General features: G+C 36.5%; 1 protein-coding gene across 4 annotated transcripts in view; it reads left to right on the top strand.

Moving 5' to 3' along the window:
• The window catches only part of dpr11 (defective proboscis extension response 11), an 836,108-nt gene that overhangs the window by 654,324 nt on the left and 161,052 nt on the right, over positions 1-20,732 (top strand). For all 4 annotated transcript variants that reach the window (XM_067761430.1, XM_067761403.1, XM_067761413.1 and 1 more), the window contains 2 exons: positions 778-938; positions 19,594-19,802. In XM_067761430.1, coding sequence (XP_067617531.1) covers positions 778-938; positions 19,594-19,802 — 370 coding nt within the window. The remainder of the gene's footprint in view (positions 1-777; positions 939-19,593; positions 19,803-20,732) is intronic.

Here is a 20,732-nt window from a genome sequence, read left to right on the forward strand (position 1 = left end):
AATAGCCTTTATCTGCAGTAAAAATAACTATTTATCAATGATTTTTAATTCCTTAAATGGCATTATGAGAATAAATGCGATGACACTACAGTATTCAACATTGGTTGTAGACCTATCCGTTTTTAAAACTAATTCCCAGGATTTCCGCACCAAGAGCTCACAGCAGAGAAAAATATATACGATTCCATCCGAACTACCTCAATTTTGTTTAAAAATTTACTTTCAATTAAAACTTTATGCATCAAAGCCTAAAAAGTTGGTTTTAAGAATACACGATTTCACAATTTGCAATTTAAAAATCAAAAGAGAAAAAAGAAAAGGATTTTTCTGCAATTTTGTGCAGTACATTGATTGTTTTTTTCTACCTACTGAATGTACAAGTTTGAAAAATAAAAAATCCATTTGAAATATTTATGTACTCATATGTGCATTACGCGCCGGTATTTAAATTGAGCGAAATCGGACGATAATCAATGCTCACTTTATCATTTAGACTAGAGTTTTAACCGCTTATGCCAACTTGCAGAACGGCGATTTAACTGTTAAGCTCAGAGCTAACCTGACATGAGATGTTAAAATAATATATTTTTGACAAATTTTTTAAATTAATTCTGAGCTAAAAAACTAACTTTCCGTTCCGCAAGTGGGCCATACGCTCCTTAGCTGCAATGTACCGAAACTGCTTCAGAATCACCGTTATGTGACATATTTATTGCTCTGTTCACTACGTCAACACTCAAACTTATACATATTTCCCTTTACTTTGTATATTTTCAGAGCGGTTTTCATAGCAGACCAACGATTTTTAGCACTCAAGCAACCGGACAAATTCTGGACGCTACAGATAAAATACGTACAGGCACGAGATGCAGGTGCCTACGAATGTCAAGTGTCAACAGAGCCAAAAGTTAGCGCCCGAGCGCACTTACAAGTTGTTGGTAAGTTAAGTTGGACTTTCATTTTATTTTAGCTGCATTGGAACAAAAACTTGTGCAATTAAATAACGGAAACCAAAGAGACAGTAAGAGATTGAGCATGCAGTGATACGTCTAAAACAATTCAAAGTGTTGGAGTTGCCTTGGTTAAGGTCAAGAGTTACATACGCCAAGATTTTTCTGCAGCATGCCATGGGTTTGCTTCTTCTCTTTTAGATTGCCGCAAGCAGTTTGTTGTTATATACAATGTATGTGTTTGTGCGATATGTTAACTATTTACCAACATATACATAAATGTGTGTATAAATTGTAGTCTTTTTAACATTTAACCTCACTTTTCCCAACACCTTTATCTTGGAGGACTTTGGGCTTGGCAGCTTCATTCCATAGCCAAAAAGTCGCTCCAAATGGCGGCAAAACTAAATATACTACTTAAACTATTTATTATTTATGAAATAAGAAAGCACATTTTTTTCTTCCTACCATAGTACTTATATTTTTAATTAAATATCCTCGTTGCTAACCTGTTTTTTTATTTATCTTTGTTATACATGGGTGTTTCCTAGGATACGGATGTTCCATCCTCGCACACTCTTAGGAGTGTTAAAGCTACATAAGCCAGGCATTGGGTTAAAAAGTTAGTTTTTGTTATGAAAAACATCCGTTGCCGTTTATTCAATGCAAAAAAAAATATTTTCAATTACCAATAGGCAGCTTTAATTGCCGCTTGAAGTTCCTGTTTTGACGTTCAGAAAACGAACCTAATTATATATGCTTCAAAATTAGCGAATTTGCTAGTATGACGCTAGTCTTAATATATAAAAATCATGTGTCACTATGTTTGCAAATTGTAAGTTTTCGTTTTAATATTATAGTGAAGTGTGAAAAATAAAAATCTATATATATAAAATGAAAGCTAAAACGCGTGTTAGTTGGTCGCCGGAGTTTGAAGAGATACGTCGGTCGATTTTGTTCAAACTTTCACACAAGTTGCGTAAACCTCGCGCGGTGGTTAATATATAGGTTTGGTTGCGATTCACGTACAGGGTCTCGAGATATAGGCCGAAACGTGGACCCGAGTATCCCTAGAATTTGTTTATAGAATATGGATAACAAATGGAAGCTGTTGATGAGTGCTTTAGTAGAGGGTAATTTTCATACCCCTGGGTGACTAGGGTCTCGAGATATAGCCCAAAATGTGGGCCAGTGAATGCGTAGACAGTGTTTATACAATATGGATATCAAATGAAAGCTGTTGATGGGTGCTTTAGTACAGAGTAATATATTATCCAGAGACGGACTGGGACTGGGATTAGGACTAGGACTGGGACTGAAACTCGGAGTGGGACCGGAACTGAGACTCGGAGTGGGACTGGGACTGGAATAAAATACATACCACCCTCTGGGACAGGCAATACGCGATGCAGAAAAATTAGAAGGAATTGATAGAAGAGAAAGGAGAGAAGGAGATTGAGAAAGGGATAGAATGAGACGAAGATGGAGATAGATGAAGCGAAAAAGACGGAGGGAGGAGGGAATAAAAGGATTAGGAAAAAGTGAGGAGGGGGGGGGGGGGAGTCAGACAGAAAAAGTTTATTAAAATGTATGCAGATAGGCCAAAATTAGGGCAGGACAACGTCTGCCGGGTCTTCTAGTATGCTATAAAAACCTTTTACCAGAAAACATATAACTTTTGTTGGCTCAGCGGCCCACATAGGTAGATTTTAGAGATTTAAGCGGCCATAATTGAACTTCCGAAAGTTGCCACAATTACAAAAAAAGCACTCCCACAGCGTAAGAATATACACTTACTTACTTACTTAATTGACGCTTAACCGTCTAAACGGTTATGGCCGTCTAACAAGGCGCGCCAGTCGCTCCTTCGCTCCGTCAACCAGCGTCAATTGGTCACACCAAGGGAGTTTAAATCGTTTTCCACCTGGTCCTTCCAACGGAGTGGGGCCGCCCTCTACCTCTGCTTCCATAGGCGGGTTCCGATAGAAACACTTTCTTGGCCGGAGCATCATCTTTCATTCGCATAACATGGCCTAGCCAGTGCAGCCGCTGCGTTTTAATTCGCTGGACTATGTTGATGTCTGCGTATAGCTCGTACAGCTCATCATTAAATCTTCTTCGGTACTTGCCATCGCCAACGCGTAGAGGTCCATAAATCTTTCGAAGAACTTTTATCTCGAACTCTCCCAAAGCCGCTTCATCTGCTGTTTTCATGGTCCATGCTTCTGCCCCATATAGCAGGACGGGTACGATAAGTGACTTGTAGAGTATGATTTTCGTTCGCCGAGAGAGGACTTTACTTTTCAATTGCCTACCTAGTCCAAAGTAGCATTTATTGGCAAGATTGATTCTTCGCTGTATTTCAGTGCTGATGTTGTCGCTAGTGTTGATACTGGTTTCCAAATAAACGAAGTCTTTTACTATTTCGAAATTATGGCTGCCAACAGTAGCGCGGTTGCCAAGGCGCGTATGCGCTGACTCTTTGCTGGATGACAGCAGGTACTTCGTTTTGTCCTCATTCACCATCAAACCCATCTTTACCGCTTCTTTTTCCAGTTTGGAGTAAGCAGAACTAACAGCGCGGGTGTTTAGGCCGATGATATAAATGTCATCAGCATATGCCAGTAATTGCACGCTTTTATAGTATATTGTTCCAGTGCGGTTAAGTTCTGCAGCTAGTAAGCATCAAATTAAAGAAATCGCACGATAGGGGGTCACCCTGTCTGAAAGCTCGTTTAGTTTCGAACGGCTCGGAGAGGTCCTTCCCAATTCTGACTGAGCTGGTGGTGTTGCTCTACGTCATTTTGCACAGCCGTATAAGTTTTGCGGGGAAACCAAATTCAGACATAACGGCATATGGGCAGCTCCTTTTCGTGCTGTCGAAGGCGGCTTTATAGTCGACAAAGAGGTTATGTGTGTCGATTCTCTTTTCACGGGTTTTTTCCAAGATTTGGCGCATTGTGAAAATCTGGTCGATACTAGATTTACCAGGTCTGAAGCCGCACTGATTAGGTCCAATCAGCCGGTTCACGGTGGACTTCAATCTTTCGCACAATACACTTGAAAGGACCTTATATGCGATATTAAGAAGGCTGATTCCACGATAGTTGGTGCATTTTGCAGTATCCCCCTTCTTGTAGACTGGGCAAAGAACACTTAGATTCCAACCGTCGGGCATGCACTCGTCGGCCCATATTTTGCTAAGAAGCTGCTGCATGCGCCTTACCAACTCCTCGCCGCCGTACTTGAATGGCTCCGCGGGCAATCCATCAGCGCCCACGGCCTTGTTGTTTTTCAATCTGGTTATTGCTATTCTAACTTCATCATAATCGGGCGGGGGACATATATTCCATCATCATCGATTGCGGGATCTGGTTCTTCATCCCTGCGCGGTGAATAGCTGCCTCCATTTAGGAGAGCAGAGAAGTATTCCCTCCATAATCTAAGCACTCTCTGGACATCAGTTACAAGGTCCGTTTTCATTCCTACAGGAGGTTGCCCCGGTCTTAAAACCTTCCGTCTGTCGCCGTATTTTTTGGTAGAATTTTCGGGCGTTATTCCTGGTGGCTAGCAGCTCAAGCTCCTCGCACTCACGCCTTTCTGCTTCTGCTTTTTTCTTCCTGAAAAGGCGTCTCGCTTCCCTTTTCAACTCACGATAAGAATAGACAGGGGAACAATAATTCTAGCCCTTCCCATCCATCGCATATCTGGCGTTAGCTTCCAAGTAGTCGGAATTTAGCTATTTCTGAAACGCGTGTTATGGTTTTTTTTAAACTGTATGAAATCACATGTGTTAACGTGAATATTTTAAGTTTTAAGACAATTGAATTGAGTAATTGTGATGGATTCTGATATTTCAGGTAAATAGTAACATTCTTAAGTAAGGGACAAATATACACTGATCAGACTGAAATCCTTGGGAGAGACATAAATCTTTTTATATTATATTATTACATTATATTATAATAGCAAGATATGTTGTTGAAAAGCGCTCCGACATATTTTGTTTTCGAGCTTTAGTTGTCCTAACCATGCCCAAGTTTTGTCAAAATTTTAATAAAATGTAACCACCTTTTCTTAATGGTGTTTGTGATTTTTGGAAGTTATATATTGATAAGGAACCTATTTTATTTAGGATGTTAAAAACAATTTTTTTAATTTTTTTTATTTTTGTTTTCAAAACCAGTATTGTTATGTTTCCAAGTCCGTCCAAGTGAAAATTAGTTTTGAACATAATACTTGGCACAATTAGCTTGCCAACTACATTAAATTTAGCTGCAGATACTTGCAGATAGGGGGTTAGATTGAGGGGTTGATATACCCTTATTGCTGTACAACATGAAAAATAGCCTCAATGCGCAGATATTTTTAGGTGTTACACAGTGTAATATCTATTCTAATATAACCGATTGGTTACACAATTTATTATATTTTTTCATAAAACCAATTAAAAATTTACCCTAGATAAAGACAGAACTAAGTTATTACACTTCTTGCTGTACAACGAGAAAAATAGCCTCACTGCGCAGAAATTTTTTAGTGTTACACTGTGTAATATCTATTTTTTTAATATAACCGATTAATTACACAAATTATTATAATTTTTCATTTAATAAACAGTTTTAAGAAGTAATAGGCAATAAAATATTTTTGATCGACTAAAACTTGAAAATCTACCTATGTGCGGCGCGTAGTGCATCACGTACTACTATGCATTTTATTTACATTACTCACGTTTGGCAATTCAAATTTACATATATTTGAATAAACAGAAGATAAACAAGTAAATATTGGTCTGTCTTCGGCTGTGCCAAAAATCGTATACCTTTCATGGATGGAGCTGAACAATAATCTGATGCAATTTCAAAATTCGTAATATCTGAATAATGGGCTATATAAAATATACAATAAATAAAGAATAGTTGTAAGCGATGTTTTCCATTCATATTGAAAAAATAACTGATTAGTTAAAAAATTTTGCTGTCTAGATGAGATATTTATGACAATGACTGCTTATCTGAACATCGGTTTTATGGGATACATATTATTTATACAACCTATTTGAGGGGGTATGAATAAAAACCGTTTTCCCGAAAAAATCGGTTGCAAGGAAGATATATGCTACAATGTCAGATTCGGTTGGTTACGAAAAATGTCTAACATCAAGATTTTTCTGCTCAACAAATTTCATCAAGATTTCTGAATAGTTGAGGGAATTGTTTGTGTTCCCACAGACAGATATACGGACAGTGCTAAATCAACTCAGCTCGTCATCCTGTTAATTCGGTGGGCCTATCTCTTCTCCTTTAATGAATTTTAGATTTCATTTTCATGAAAGGTATTAACATTTTCAAACCCTTCCTTTAAAGAAATTTATTAAAACGCAGCGGAAAATGTGTCGTTGAACATAGACATATGTAATGTTGATGTATTTCGCCATTGAAATTTAAAAAACCATCTTATAGAAATTATGCTATAAATGTAGTGAGTGGTATCTCGACCCGTGTACCACCTACCGAAAATTTTTGTCCTTGCTTTGCATTGCGGTGACTTGACCTCCGTGTATGGCTTCAAGTTTCTAGATCAATGAGAAGGTACTTGAAAAGCGAACGCAAAATTCCACATGCTCTAAATGGATTTTCTAAAAATCCCCCAGTAACGCGCCCTCTTTTCTATCTGAATATTATACCAAAGTTTTAAGTTCCTGGGTTATCTGGAAATCGCCTAAAAGCCGATCTAATATAATCTAATTAAATGTTTTAATTCTCGCGGCTCATGCGCCAACCTATAGAACATTTTGGTGATCTAAACTATGTACGTGTAAGCTTTCAACTTTCTAGCTTAGTGGGAAGTTACTTAAAAATGGATTGCAATGTAATCTGTGTGGATTGTCTAAATATCTCTAAAATTCTGATCCCTTTAGAGTCTATATATTATATATATATTATATATATAATCCTAAAATTTTAGGGAAAATTTGGAATAAAAAAGGCATTATTTTTCTGTTTTAATTTTCCACTAAAATAGTCGGTCCCACACCACCTACGCGACCCTTGTTATTTCTGCGCAGACACCGATTTAAATTTTGACCATGGTGGATAATGTTCAGAAAGATGAATATTTTCTAGTACTCTCAGAAAGCCAACAATTATATATATATATATATCTGGGCCAGAATCGTGCTTTAAGATCCCGCATCGACAAACAATTTCACTCAAACGATTAATGTAAATCCGCCGAACTTTTCTTAAAAGAGTTCACGAATGGCTTTAATACGATCCCGATCACGGATCGTATAACACAATTCGAGAAGTGTTCATCTATTCAATAAACTCAATTAAATTGATAGTAATAGGATTTACATCTACTAGTTTGAATCCGAGAAACTGCAATAATAATAAATTAATTCAAAAAAATAGAATCAGCAAATTTTCAATATGGAAGAATATGGGGACCTTTAATATCTAAAAATCGGAATTTTCAGAACATTGTTTGATTTGTTGGGGGAATTGCCGTAGAATAACATTCTTCATCGTATACGTGTTTTGTAAGACTACCTTGTAGCGAAAAAATCACATTTATCGGACAACTAGATTTGAAGTTAGGATAGCTAGTTCTTTGTATATATTGCATTTTGGTTCGAAATTTTTTGGAATTATTTCACGCGCGGGAGTACTTGATCTACGCCTAGAACATCGCAATGTTAATTGAGCCACATTTTTTATACGTATGAAGATTATTTGGAGAGTACTCGCATACTCCTTAATTACTCCTAAAGTAATCGTAGAATCTTCCTTGAGGAGTGTACAGATGCTCCAAAACTTATCCTCATTCATATAAGTATAATAATATTGTAACGAATTTAGTGAAACTCCGCTTATTTTACACCTTCCACTAACGTTCGTATCGCTAAATTGTTAGATAAATAACTCCAATATTCAATAGTACAAAATGGTCTTATTAGACTACTTTGAAAATATTTCACATAACACTTATACTTCGCAACTGATAGCGTGCTTAGATCAACCTGATTGCTGTTTACTCAGCTTTCGCCCCTTTTATACTCTCTGCTCTCTTTCGCATACTTTTAGACATTTCTTCTTCTAGAATTTACTACTTAGTTACCAGCTATACGCCACCAGCTATACGCCACCAGCTATAAATTACAGATATACGTTTATAGCCTCTCGCATATCCATATGCGCGTATATATGTGAATAATACTTCCACCGATGATTGCATACTTTTGTGAGTATCTCAGATATATGCATGCGAATTCGTAGTTTATAGCATTGCTTCCCATACCATAGATCAATTGATCACACGTATTCTTACTCTCCACCGTTCAGCCGTTAGCGAGCCAGCTACGAATAAACACCAAGCTTGGCCGCGACAGTTAATGTATGCAATTATGTATGCAATACAATGCCCTGTGAGAAATTTTGTATGCTAGAAAATGCCTTTGGCGACTTGCAATGCCTTTTATGTTTCAAGTCGTTCAAAAGAGGCTATAAATGTAATATTAAAAGGCATTTCGATTCCTCCTACAAAATATACAAATCTTAGACAAAAAAGGTATTTAGGTATTTTATGAAGAAAAGAAGTTAGACTTTTTGGAAAAATTCAAAGGGTGGTTGGCTAAAGTAGAAAATGAGCAAGTTGTCAAACAATCAAATAGAAAAATGAAAACCGAGCTATCTTCCATGATCAACTTAACATTTCTAAACTAGGCCTTTTATAGATGGTGTTTTTGTTAAAAATATTTGTCAAAAAATTTTTCAAAAAATGAATCTTGATACAGAACTAGTTAAAAATATACCCATATCACGCCAAAGAGTAGCCCGGTGGATTGATGAACTGGGAATACACATTCAATCTGCGATAAAGAAAAAAATTTATGATTGCCAATTTTTTTCTCTGTGCTTGGACGAAACCACCGATATTAATGATTTATGTCAACTGACGATTTGTGTTCGGACAGTTAACGTAAATTATGAAATAACTGAAACAATGTTTTCTCTTGAAACATTCTGTGGTAATGTGACAGGAAAGATCTTCTTCGACGTAGTAAACGAAACGGTTTTTTCAGTTTTCGATGCAAACAAATTCACAGGAGTATGTACGGATGGGGCAAACGTTATGACCGGCAAGAATGAAGAGTTCGTAGGCCAATTGAATAAAAATGGAATTTCTGGAAGACATTTTCATTGCATTATTCATCAAGTTGCACTCACTTCAAAATTTTTGAGCGGTCATACCGTCATGAGACGTGCAGAACAGATTATCAATGAAACACGGGGAGGGCACCATTCCCCCACCCACAGAAAGTTTTTTAATTTTTTAAAAACAACTTATGCTCGGCATGATAACCTAAAAATATTTACACACATTCGTTGGCTAAGTCGTGGTGATTGTCTCAACAGGTTATTTGAGTTGAGGGAAGAAGTTTTGCGATTTCTTTAAATTAATTGTAACGAAGACGCCCTAGTTCGATATTTCAAAGATGACAATTTTATTTTGGATTTAGCATTTTTGGCTGCTGTCTCCTTTTTTTGAACAAACTGAATTTAAAGCTTCAAGGAAAAGAAACAGGAACATGCTGTGAAAAATGTGCATCAATTCCAAACATAACTGTTTTTGCTTTTAAGGGAACTTCAATCTGGCGATTATACCCATTTTCCGAAAACTCCGGTTATTACTAAGAAATATGCGGGTGTTAAGCCGAGTGATCATACTGCAATTCTCGAAAACAATGTTAACAATTTTGAAAACAGATTTCAAGATTTTGTTTGTTTTCAACCATTTCTTGACATCTTTGAACACCCCTTCAAATGCGATATAAGTAAGTATGAATTTGAAATTCAGTCCGAGCTAATCATCTTACGAAGCGAAAACGTTCCACCACAATTTTGGAAAAATTCAGAGGAATGGTCGTATCTAATATTGAGAATAATATCTTTCCAGTGCCTATCACTTTTTCAACATATTTTTGTGAGAAAATTTTTTCCCACTTAAAGTTCATTTGCTCCAAGCAGCGCAACAATTTAACATCAAGTCATTTATCGAATATACTTTTGTTAAGAAGCTGTCACGAAAGTATTGATATTGAAGGTTTTATTAAAGATATAATATAGTTTTACAAACCAAATATATACAAGGAGTTATATAAATATATTTCATCACGAAAAAAAATCAAAATGATTTTTTTTATTTATTTAAATTTCAATTGGAAACCAAGAGGGACGGAGGTAAGGTTTCCAAATGAATGGTTTAAATAAATAAAATATTGAATATTTTGATTTTGTAATTTTTTCCATGATATATTAATTTGTAAAATTATATTATGTATTTAATCAAACTGATAATTGATAATTGAAAGTATATGAGAAAGATTGTTGTAAGTTTTTTGTGTTGCTTGGAGGAATAAACTTAAAGGTAGAAACATTTGCACACAAAAATATGGTGAAGGGAAAGTGTTAAACATTCAAAAAAATCATTTTCCATATTGGATAGTCTTTCAATTTTTTCGAGAACTCAATATTACCTTTGTATGGTGGAACATTTTCACTAACTCATACCTACTTATATCGTAACTGAAGGTATCAATAAATGGTTGAAAACAGACCAAATTCTGAAATGTGCCTTTAATTGCTAAAAAAATTTTCGAGAACCACAATATGATCACTCGGCTTAACACCCTCGAGTTTCGTAATAACAACCGAAATTTCTCTCTTTCTCGCTGTGCTCTTTGAATGGAATGCAAGTTGATGGTTGATGCAATATGCCTAAAAATTTAATTTTTGTTCAGTTGACCTACAAAGCATATATTTTACCAGTCGTAATGTTTTCCCATCAGTCCACACACTTATAAAAATTAATTTGCATTAAATCATTAACATCCGTAATACAAGAATTGTATTAAATACAAAATCTGTAAAATACCGCCCTTATTTAAAAATGTGTAGGCTTAATAAGTAACACACTTGAATTTTTTATTTGAAAGTCTAACACGTTCCAAATTTTCTACTTCAATTCAATATGCTGTTATTTTGGTTTAAATTTCCTACTGGGCTGCTCCCATTCTCTCGTTCCCACTTATACACTCACATTTTTCGTTTTGGACACCACTGGTTTATAGTCTCTCGCATAGCCATATGCGCGTGGTATATAAGATTAATACTGCCACCGATGATTGCATACTTTTGTGAGTATAGCCTTTATGTACATATGTGTATACATAACGATTGATTTGTTTGGGTACATGCAAGTGACTGCTTAGCATCGGCTTAGAGGTGATAGTACCCCTTAGTGATGCTAATATTCGTCACACTGCCATCCACCTAAGTCGGATCGTCCCGATCAGACAAATTTCCTGATCTAAACACTGCCAGCCTTTCCAAATGAACCATTTTCATGTTGGTTCGTGGTTTCCCAATGGTATGTATGCGGTAGATGGTATCACTGATCTTCTTCACAACTTTGTACGGGCCTTCCCAACTGCAGCCAAAATTTGGATGGAACACCTTTCCGCCAGTGAGGGTTGTATAACAGTACCAAATCTCCCTCCAAGAAACCTTCCGAATTGTTGTTCTTATCACACCTGTGTTTCATCCTACTACTCCTTATTCTGGACCGTTGTTTGGCCAATGAACTACTTCGTACAGCTTCCGCTTGACGGATTGGCTTCACATAATCAGTATCGTTCCGACGTTTCACGACAGTAGTGTGCCCTGGCTTGAAACCACCCTTGAATTCTTTCCTTGGGTTTAGTGCGTTAATTTGGGTTTGTCAATGCCAGTATTTTTCTCGTGGGTACCGTGGGTTTTGATTTGTTTGTCCCGCTCATTCCATCAACCTTTGCCCGCTTTACTTTTAGGTCTATGTTGAATCTCCTCCACCAGCACTCGCTTATTGCTGAACCCTTTCTCCAAACTGAATTTAAGTGGTATATCCTGTTTCTTATAACGCATAATCGTTCTCTGCATATCGATCCTGATGTCATGGTCAACTAAGAAGTCCACTCCCAATACGTCTTCATCAATGATCTCTGCCACATCGAATTTGTGTAGAACGGTGACCTTACCAATTAAGACTTCACATATCACTTCTCCCTGGACTTGGTTATACTCGCCAGTGGCCGTACGCAACCTTCCTCCAGGAAATGGCTTTACTTTCCTGTTGACCAAATCAGATCGGATCAAGGAATGAGATGCGCCCGTATCTACAGTCAGTACACGTTCTTTGCCATCCACATTTCCTCTGACGGTAAGACTGCTCGAGTTTCTTCCAATTTGCGAGATAGACAGGACATTCAATATCTGGGGCAAGTTTTCGATCTTTACATCTGACTCGCTCTTGCTTATCTCCTCCAGCTTTACGTTTACGACCAACCAAGTTGGGACTACCAGGACCGATGCTGCAATGACGTGCAATGTGACCTGGGTTACAACACTTGAAACACTTCATAACTCCAGCATTTTTCTGTTTTTGTGATCCCTTCAGTGCTTCCAAAATTGCGTCTACCCAATCTGGCCTTTCTACTTCCACACGGCGTGCTTTGAAAGCTGACTTACACAGAAGCGATGCTGTTTCCTGAATCAGAGCATATGATACCGGTTCTGTGAATATAGGTTTTGGGTTTGCTTATGTCGCTCGCTTCGTTTCAATATCCCGTATTCCATTAATAAAGCTTTGCATTTTTACTCTTTCGGTGTATTCACGGGTGCGTCCGCAATCGCTAAATATGCCAGCCGCAAACTCTTGCAATGTTTCACCAGGCCTCTGGAAGCGGCTCAGTAACTCCATTTCGTATATCTGTCTCATATGCTCTATTCCGTAACGTCTCTCGACAGCGGCCATCAATGCTTAACTGCTCCGTTCGTACTCTGGGATGGTTTGTAATATCTCAGGAGCTGATCCTTTTAAAGCCACGAACAATGCAGCAACTTTATCTTCGGCATTCCAGTTGTTCACAGTTGCGGTCTTCTCAAACCGTAGCTTAAAGACCTGGAAAGGAACAGAACCGTCAAAGGATGGTGTTTTTACCTTTGGATTACTCGCTAAAACTGCTGGGCGATTTAGTTGCAACTGTTCCATACGACCTTTTAAATCATCGACCTCTTCCTGAAATTGAGAGATTTTTGCATCCTGCGCTTCCAGCTTTGATGTTACCCTTGCTTCCTGTACTTCTAACTGCGAAGACATTTGTGCCACCTGCAATGATAAGCGCTCCTCTTGTTCTTCCATCTTCGATGTTATGCGTGCCTCCTGCGATTCCAGTTGGGATGCCATATATGTCTTCTGTTCTTCCAGTTGAGTTTCCATCTTGGATGTAATCTGTGTCGACATTTGTGAAATGCTACTTTGGACTAGAAAAGTAAAGTCCTCTCTCGGCGAACGAAAATCATACTCTACAAGTCACCTATCGTACCCGTCCTGCTATATGGGGCAGAAGCATGGACCATGACAACAGCAGATGAGGCGGCTTTGGGAGAGAAAAGTTCTTCGAAAGATTTATGGACCTCTACGCGTTGGCGATGGCGAGTACCGAAGCAGATTTAATGATGAGCTGTACGAGCTATACGCAGACATCAACATAGTCCAGCGAATTAAAACGCAGCGACTGCGCTGGCTAGGCCATGTTATGCGAATGAAAGATGATGCTCCAGCCAAGAAAGTATTTCTACCGGAACCCGCCTATGGAAGCAGAGGTAAAGGGTGGCCCCCGATCCGTTGGAAGAACCAGGTGGAAAACTATTTAACCTCCCTTGGTGTGACCAATTGGAGCCGGTAGGCGGAGCGAAGGAGCGACTGACGCGCCTTGTTGGACGGCCATAGCCGTTTAGACGGCTAAGCGCCAATAAAGTAAGTAAGTAATATATGCTATATACGTAATAGTTTGGTGAAATTTGAAGTTTATTGCTGTTAAGGTGGTGTAGAAATTGCGAAATTTTCTTTTTTTGAACAGTCGGTGGTATGGGATATATGCTCTATAAAAGACCGATATATGCTATATACGAAAGCATTTGGTGAAATATGAAGCTTAAAAAAATAAATAAATGTAAGGCGATAAAAACTCCGAAGAGATTTTAGGCCCAGCTTTTCTTCCAATTTTCGTCGCACTCCTCTTGATTTTTCCTACAAATTGGCGGGACGGGACCTACTTGTTTTATGCAGTCTCCGAACGGCATCTGCAGGGCAGATGAGTTTTCACTGAGCTTGCCAAATACTGCTGAGGGGGGACCAAGCTAAGAAAAATTTCTTCTCTTTTAAAAACTTACAATTTTGAAATTTGTGGGAAATTTAATATACCATTTCATTTTCCTGAAAGGTATAATTACGTATACGCCATGTATGTATCGCATATGTCTTCTTTGTTGAATTATTTTTAGTTTTATCGATATTGAAATCTAGGAATGGTATCTCACCAAAATGTTGTCCACAAGTAAAATATTCCAAACTTTCGATAAAAATCCATATTTTAGAAAGAATGTCAAAAAATGGTCCAAAAATCTACGTTTTTTCATCGCAAATATTTTTAGCATTAGAATCATGAAGAGTCCGTACTTTTCCAACGTGTCATATCTTTCTACGATCGGAATTACGCTCGAAATCTACTGAGATCTGATGGGTGATAATTGGCTGACATGAGAGCCTTGAACACGGTTTTTCGAAAAAGTTGTATAAAACCCAAAAAAAAATAAAATAAAATTTCATGCGCCTTGGCTGCAGGAGTATGTGAGCATACTTATTTCTGTTGTGATCAAAAAAGTATTAAACGCTGTAAGTGGGAAGAGGTTAATAATTTAGTTAAAATTTGAAAGTCATCTGACATAGCAACTGCGGGGATAAAAATTTGACACTGCCGTCCATTTGCCCATCGTATTCGTAAGACTCATATGGCAGCAACCGCATAAGGAGATGAAAATTTGTTTAAATTTAAAGAAACGGCACGTAAATGTCGGCTCCTTTAAATACAACACTTTAGACCATGTTGCATCTCCTTCACAAAAGGAAGCCAGTATAGAATTACCGATGCGGAATTTTTAATTGATTTCCAAAAGTAAAAAAATAACGCTGAGTCAAAAATTATGTCGTTTACGGTCGAACCTACGGTACGGTTACCTTGAACTAACTTTGTGTACAACAGCTAAATCAGCAGAATATGAGCGAACTTTCTCCATAGCAGGAAATATTGTCGGTTTAAGTAGAAGTTCTCTGTCACTAAAAAACGCCAGCCTTCTAATATTCCCTTACAATAATAAGCGGTTTATGAGTGATACTGATGAAACTTTAATCTATTTAATCTATATATTTACATAATATCACTTTGTATTAACAAACCTAGTTTCATGTTGTATAAGGTATTCAATATGGGTTTAAACTCATATCGTACAGATGTTCTTAATAGTTTTAGTAAAAGCTCATTAAAATGGAAAATATAAAATTTGTATACCTCCCAGATTCCTTATTGTATTTCAACATTCGAATAACCCTTTACCAGCCATTATTCGAACAGTCGACAACGAGCAATAAATCGAATAATCGACGATGTACGATTATTTGATTTCAGCTAATCGAATTCTGAAAAACTAATATAAAAGAGCACTCGAATAATTCAACATGATATCTTTAAAGGATTTTGATTAAATGCTTGAAAACGATTTAAATTTTCTTCTTAAAATGTCACATCGCAAAATTTTTCTCTGTTCTGATAATTTTGATATAAAGTAGTTTATATCTATTTGGATTCCTTTATGCCATTACGTACTACCCTTATCCAATCAAAGTTATAATACCCTTGTCTACAAGTACACGCTGGAAAAAAGTTCAAAAAAAGTGTTTACGATTATAGCGCCAAGCTATGTATGCAGTGATGGGTTACACCATAACTTTGCCTTCCTTACTTGTTTTAAATAAGGTTATAATATGCTCCACAAAGTATTCATATGTATTTATATGACTAGCATATGTTGAATAAAGTAAAGTGGTTAAGCGCCTACAAGTTTCGCCGAGTAATCCTTGGTTCGAATCTCGGTTAAACGTCTGAAAAATAACTTAAAAAAATTGCCTGACGATGAGTATGTGGCGGTTTACGAAATCGTACCATAGCAATATGCCCAAAAAATTTTTCTCGTTGGGTTTTTTTTAAATAAAAATAATAATATTTGAATAAGAATTATTATTCACCGGTGTCAAGCTCACGAGCTTTCAAAAATTAAATTAAATATTTTGATTAAGATTCTACCATATCCTAAATCAGCCGGCTCACAGCTATCCTTGAATCTTATTTTTGGAAGAAAACTGTATAAAAAGTTAAACTTAGTTTGCGTTTTCCAAAAAAATTTAAAATTTGAATAAGATAGATATAAATATGCCTCACTGTGGTCGATATTGGCAAAAAGTAGGTGTCAAAACAATATCACTATTTATAAAGAATTTTAAGATTTAAAATCTTTCACATTGGAGTTAAATTTAAACAGGGTAACCCACATTTATCCTTAAGGTTTGTATATTCCTAAGCAGGTTGGTTTTCCTCTATTTTACCGATAGGGACATTTTTATAGCTCTACTTCAAGTTGACGTAGGAACATCTTTTGTGATATTCCACTAAAACTTGTTTTATTTCGAAATCAGTAGCGCAATTAAGCGGTAAACTAGGATTTCAAAAATTTTGCAATGGTAAAAAGCGTATGTGACAACCAAAAAGACCGTGAAGTTGGCTGGTACATAATATAGCGGGAAGCCGGCATACAAACCCTTTTTTATTGCGGTTCAAACAAATATTTCATCACTTAAAAACAAATAAAAATTTGGATTGATATTTTTTAAAATGTGCAAATTAAAAAATGTTTGCGGCCTAGTTTTTCAGGGGACTTTAAGCTGCTTGGCAAGAATTTCACCCTGTCAATTTCGAAGCCCAGGGTCGTTTTTTCAATGCAATTTTCAGCTAGAGTTCAGTTCTATGTAGTTGGCCGACTTTCAATTTTCCTATGAAATAGTTAATTAAATGGAATATCTTAGTAACAATTTTCTTAATATGGCTCTTTCAAAATACGTATTTCGATGTACAGCTTTTTCATTGGAAATAAATATGTTATAACAATTTGTTTAAACTGTTTTACTTAAAACTTCAAAACATTGTCTACCTTCGGTTTGAATTGCCATTGCCAATATCTTATCACAGCCTACAAATGTTAATATTTGAAAATTTTAATTACAATATACTCGTTCTCGATTGTTTGCAACATTTATTTATTGTTATATTAACAGTTTACTGCCATCTTCAACACATTTCGTAAAATTAAAATAACACATATTTGCCCAGTTATGTATGTTTTCAAGATTTGTAATAATATTTACATAATTACTCGAAAATTTATATCTGATATTTTCATATTTATAATAGAGATACCACATGCATTTTGTACTTCAAAAGAAATAAACATTTTACAAGTTACGACCGTGAACACATACATACATACATACCTGTATTGTATTGTATTGTATTGCATTGTATTGTATTTGTTTAAAATCAATTTTTTACAATTCGTTTAAATGGAAACAGTTCCCGCAAAGCTTGGCGCTTATCTGCGGTTATTCAGATATAACAACAAAAAATCTTAAAATTAATACATTGAGTCTTAAGACTAAATTCACAAATTCTATAGATATGTCTAGACATTAGTTAAAGGAAGAATATATAAGAGTTGGTAGTGTAGGAAGAAGGGAAAGAGTGGGAAGAAAGATACAGAATTTATGTATGTACTTGGACAATCATTATATTATGCTCTTAATAAACTTTACCAAAACTGACTTCCTGGCAGGAGTATTAGGCAAGTTAGTGAGATTGACCGGAATGTTATTTAAAATTGTAGGGAATTGTACGGTAAGAGTTCTTTTTGTATAGTTGTTCGAGAATTTTGGGATTCTCAACCTGTTCTCGTTACGCTTACGGGTACCAATGTGATGATCAATGCGTATTCGCCACTTACCTTCATCGTAAAATTCATTTAGAACTGTAACTGTATATATAGATTTTACATTTAGTGTACCGAGCTCTTTGTTGAGGGATATTGTCGAATCAGGTATCTTTTCCTTTCTGCCTAGAATTTTAAGGATCTGGTTCTGACTATCTTGTAAATAGTTGCAATATGTGGATGAACCCCACGCGGTAATTCAATGTCTCAAGTACGACTCTGACAGTGCCAAATAGGCTTGTTTTAATACATTATACGAGCTGCAAAAACTAAGATGTTTCAGAAAGTATGATGTCGACCTAAGCTTTTTTTGCAGATGGTTGATATGCGTACTCCATTTGAAGTGGTCGTCCAGATGCACACCCAGATATTTGTATGTGTTCACTTTTTCAAGAACCTCGGCACAATTACACGCTGCGGCGTTATTATGTATGCAATTGATGCTATGAAACAGGATATTTATCTCTGAGGATGGAATATGCGGAGGTCTCATATGCATAATTTTAGTTTTAGATGCGTTTATTCTCAAACCATTGTCATGGGACCACTTGGTAATTACGTTAAGCTTTCTCTGCATGACTTTTATTGCTTGGTTAAGGTCTATGTGGGGAACTAATACAGCTGTATCATCAGCATAGGCAAACACTTCAGAATTCTTTAGCAGTTGAAGCATGCTGTTAGTGTATAGAATGTATAAAAGCGGGCCTAGCTTTGAACCTTGGGGAACTCCGCATTCAATTGTTAGTCTCTCGCTATAAGTGTTATGTATTTTTACTGTGTATTTCCGCATTGAAAGATAATTTTCAATCCATCTAAGGATTTCCCCTCGCACCCCTGAATTATACAATGCACTGAGGAGATTCGAGTGGGATAAGGTGTCAAACGCTTTGCTAAAATCTATAAATAGTGCTAGGCAATGATGGTTTCTACCTAGACTCTCATTCACCTTATTAGAAAAATGTCCTAACAGCTGATTAATATTTTTCGCTTTCTGGAATCCATATTGGTTTTGCTTAATACATTATATTTATTAATAAAATTTCTCAATCTTCGTACCAATACTTCCTCCATTCTACAGAAATATGTGCACAATGATATTGTGCACGCCACCACAGAAAATCCGTATTCGCACTTCCGTCTCCGGATGATACGTGCAAAGCCATACCAATATGTACTTACATATTGGCAAAAAGATTTCGCATTTTAATATTCACAGTAGCAAATCACAAAATCGTTCTTCATTCCCTTTGTATGAATTGACAGCTTTCTTCCACATAGCAGGAACTGTTCGAAAATTTCATCTATTTTTATTTATTTATTGAAGTTAAGTTACTACACATGGGTAAGTGCACTTACATAAATACTTACATATGTATTCGCATTGAAAAAAGTCATGAAAAGAAAAATCACTCGTAACACCTCATCAAACATGTGCTCGCCTGTGTGTGTATAACACCCATACATTTCGTTGTACGTGTCGTACGTGCCAGGCAGTTGTTAATGTCGTTTATTGCTTTGCATTCAAGTGTCATTAGTGTGACAAGCTGGTTCTATACCTGTACTTTAACGAAATTAGTTGCTTTACAATATGGTCCTTTTCTAACCTCTGTGTACATTATTCACACACAAAAATTTTATTTTTGTTTTCTCCTTTGCTCTTTTAGTTCCGCGAACAGAAATTGTAGGTGGCCCTGATCGCTTAGTAAAAGCAGGTAGCACTGTGGTGCTGCGCTGTATTGTCCGGGGAGCACTTGAACCGCCAACGTTTATAATGTGGTTCCATAGTACGGAGCAAATTAATGGTGATTCTAGACGATATCGTACACAGATCGATCGGCATTCACCCGAAGTCAATGGAGATGCACATAGCACGGTAAGTGAAATATACTTTTTGTTAGCATATACAATGTATGTATGTTTTTTTATACTAGAAGAACCTATCTCATATACAAAGAATTTATACGCAGAAAAAAGCCGTTGTATGGTATTCTCCTCTGCCGAGGTCTCACGGGCTGCCACTTCTCGTTTTCTATCTTCTTACTCTGCGACTTGCTCTTAGTATCTCCTTTTCTTCCTTTCTTCTTCTTCTCCCTCACCTTATTTCTCTCCATAATCTCCGTCCCATCAGTCGTCCTCGAACCCCACTTAATGTCTTTCTCTCCCTTTACCCCTTTCCACTCCCCTCCACTTTCTCCATCTTTCCGGCTTCCTGTCTTGCGATTGCGTTTGTCCTTTTCTACTCCATATCACTCACCCCATTTTTTTTACTCTTCACCCACTACTATACCGTTTCATTCCTCTTGTACACTTTGGGCTGAATTCATAAATCTATAACAAATACGCTTGTGTTTCTTCCACAAAGAAGCCTGATGAGGTTTTATAATTTTACTTAAGATTGCTATTTTCGATAATGGGTAACAAAATCCAATAATATTAAATTAAATTGATATTAAATCTCAAAATATAGTACATATTTTTATTTGATGCTTCCGATTCAACAGATTTAAAACATTTGGTTAATGGCTTTCGTTTTCACCTATTGATAAAATAATCCTTTCCAAGATGTTGATGCACATTTGTTAATCGCATTTGATTGGATATATCTTGCGTACTTTTTCATTTCCTTTATTTTTTATATTTTTATTATGAGTATTTATTAATTTCCTGTTATTAAAAATTTTGCACTGCTCAATTAATGTTATACAAATATTTGGGTCTACCACGTTATCCCAAAAATCAAAATCCCCAAAACAAAATCCCCAAATCAAAATCCTCAAAATCAAGATCCCCGAACTCATAATCC

The sequence above is a fragment of the Eurosta solidaginis genome, chromosome 1 (assembly GCF_040869045.1).
Source record: "Eurosta solidaginis isolate ZX-2024a chromosome 1, ASM4086904v1, whole genome shotgun sequence".
Classification (NCBI taxonomy): domain Eukaryota; kingdom Metazoa; phylum Arthropoda; class Insecta; order Diptera; family Tephritidae; genus Eurosta; species Eurosta solidaginis.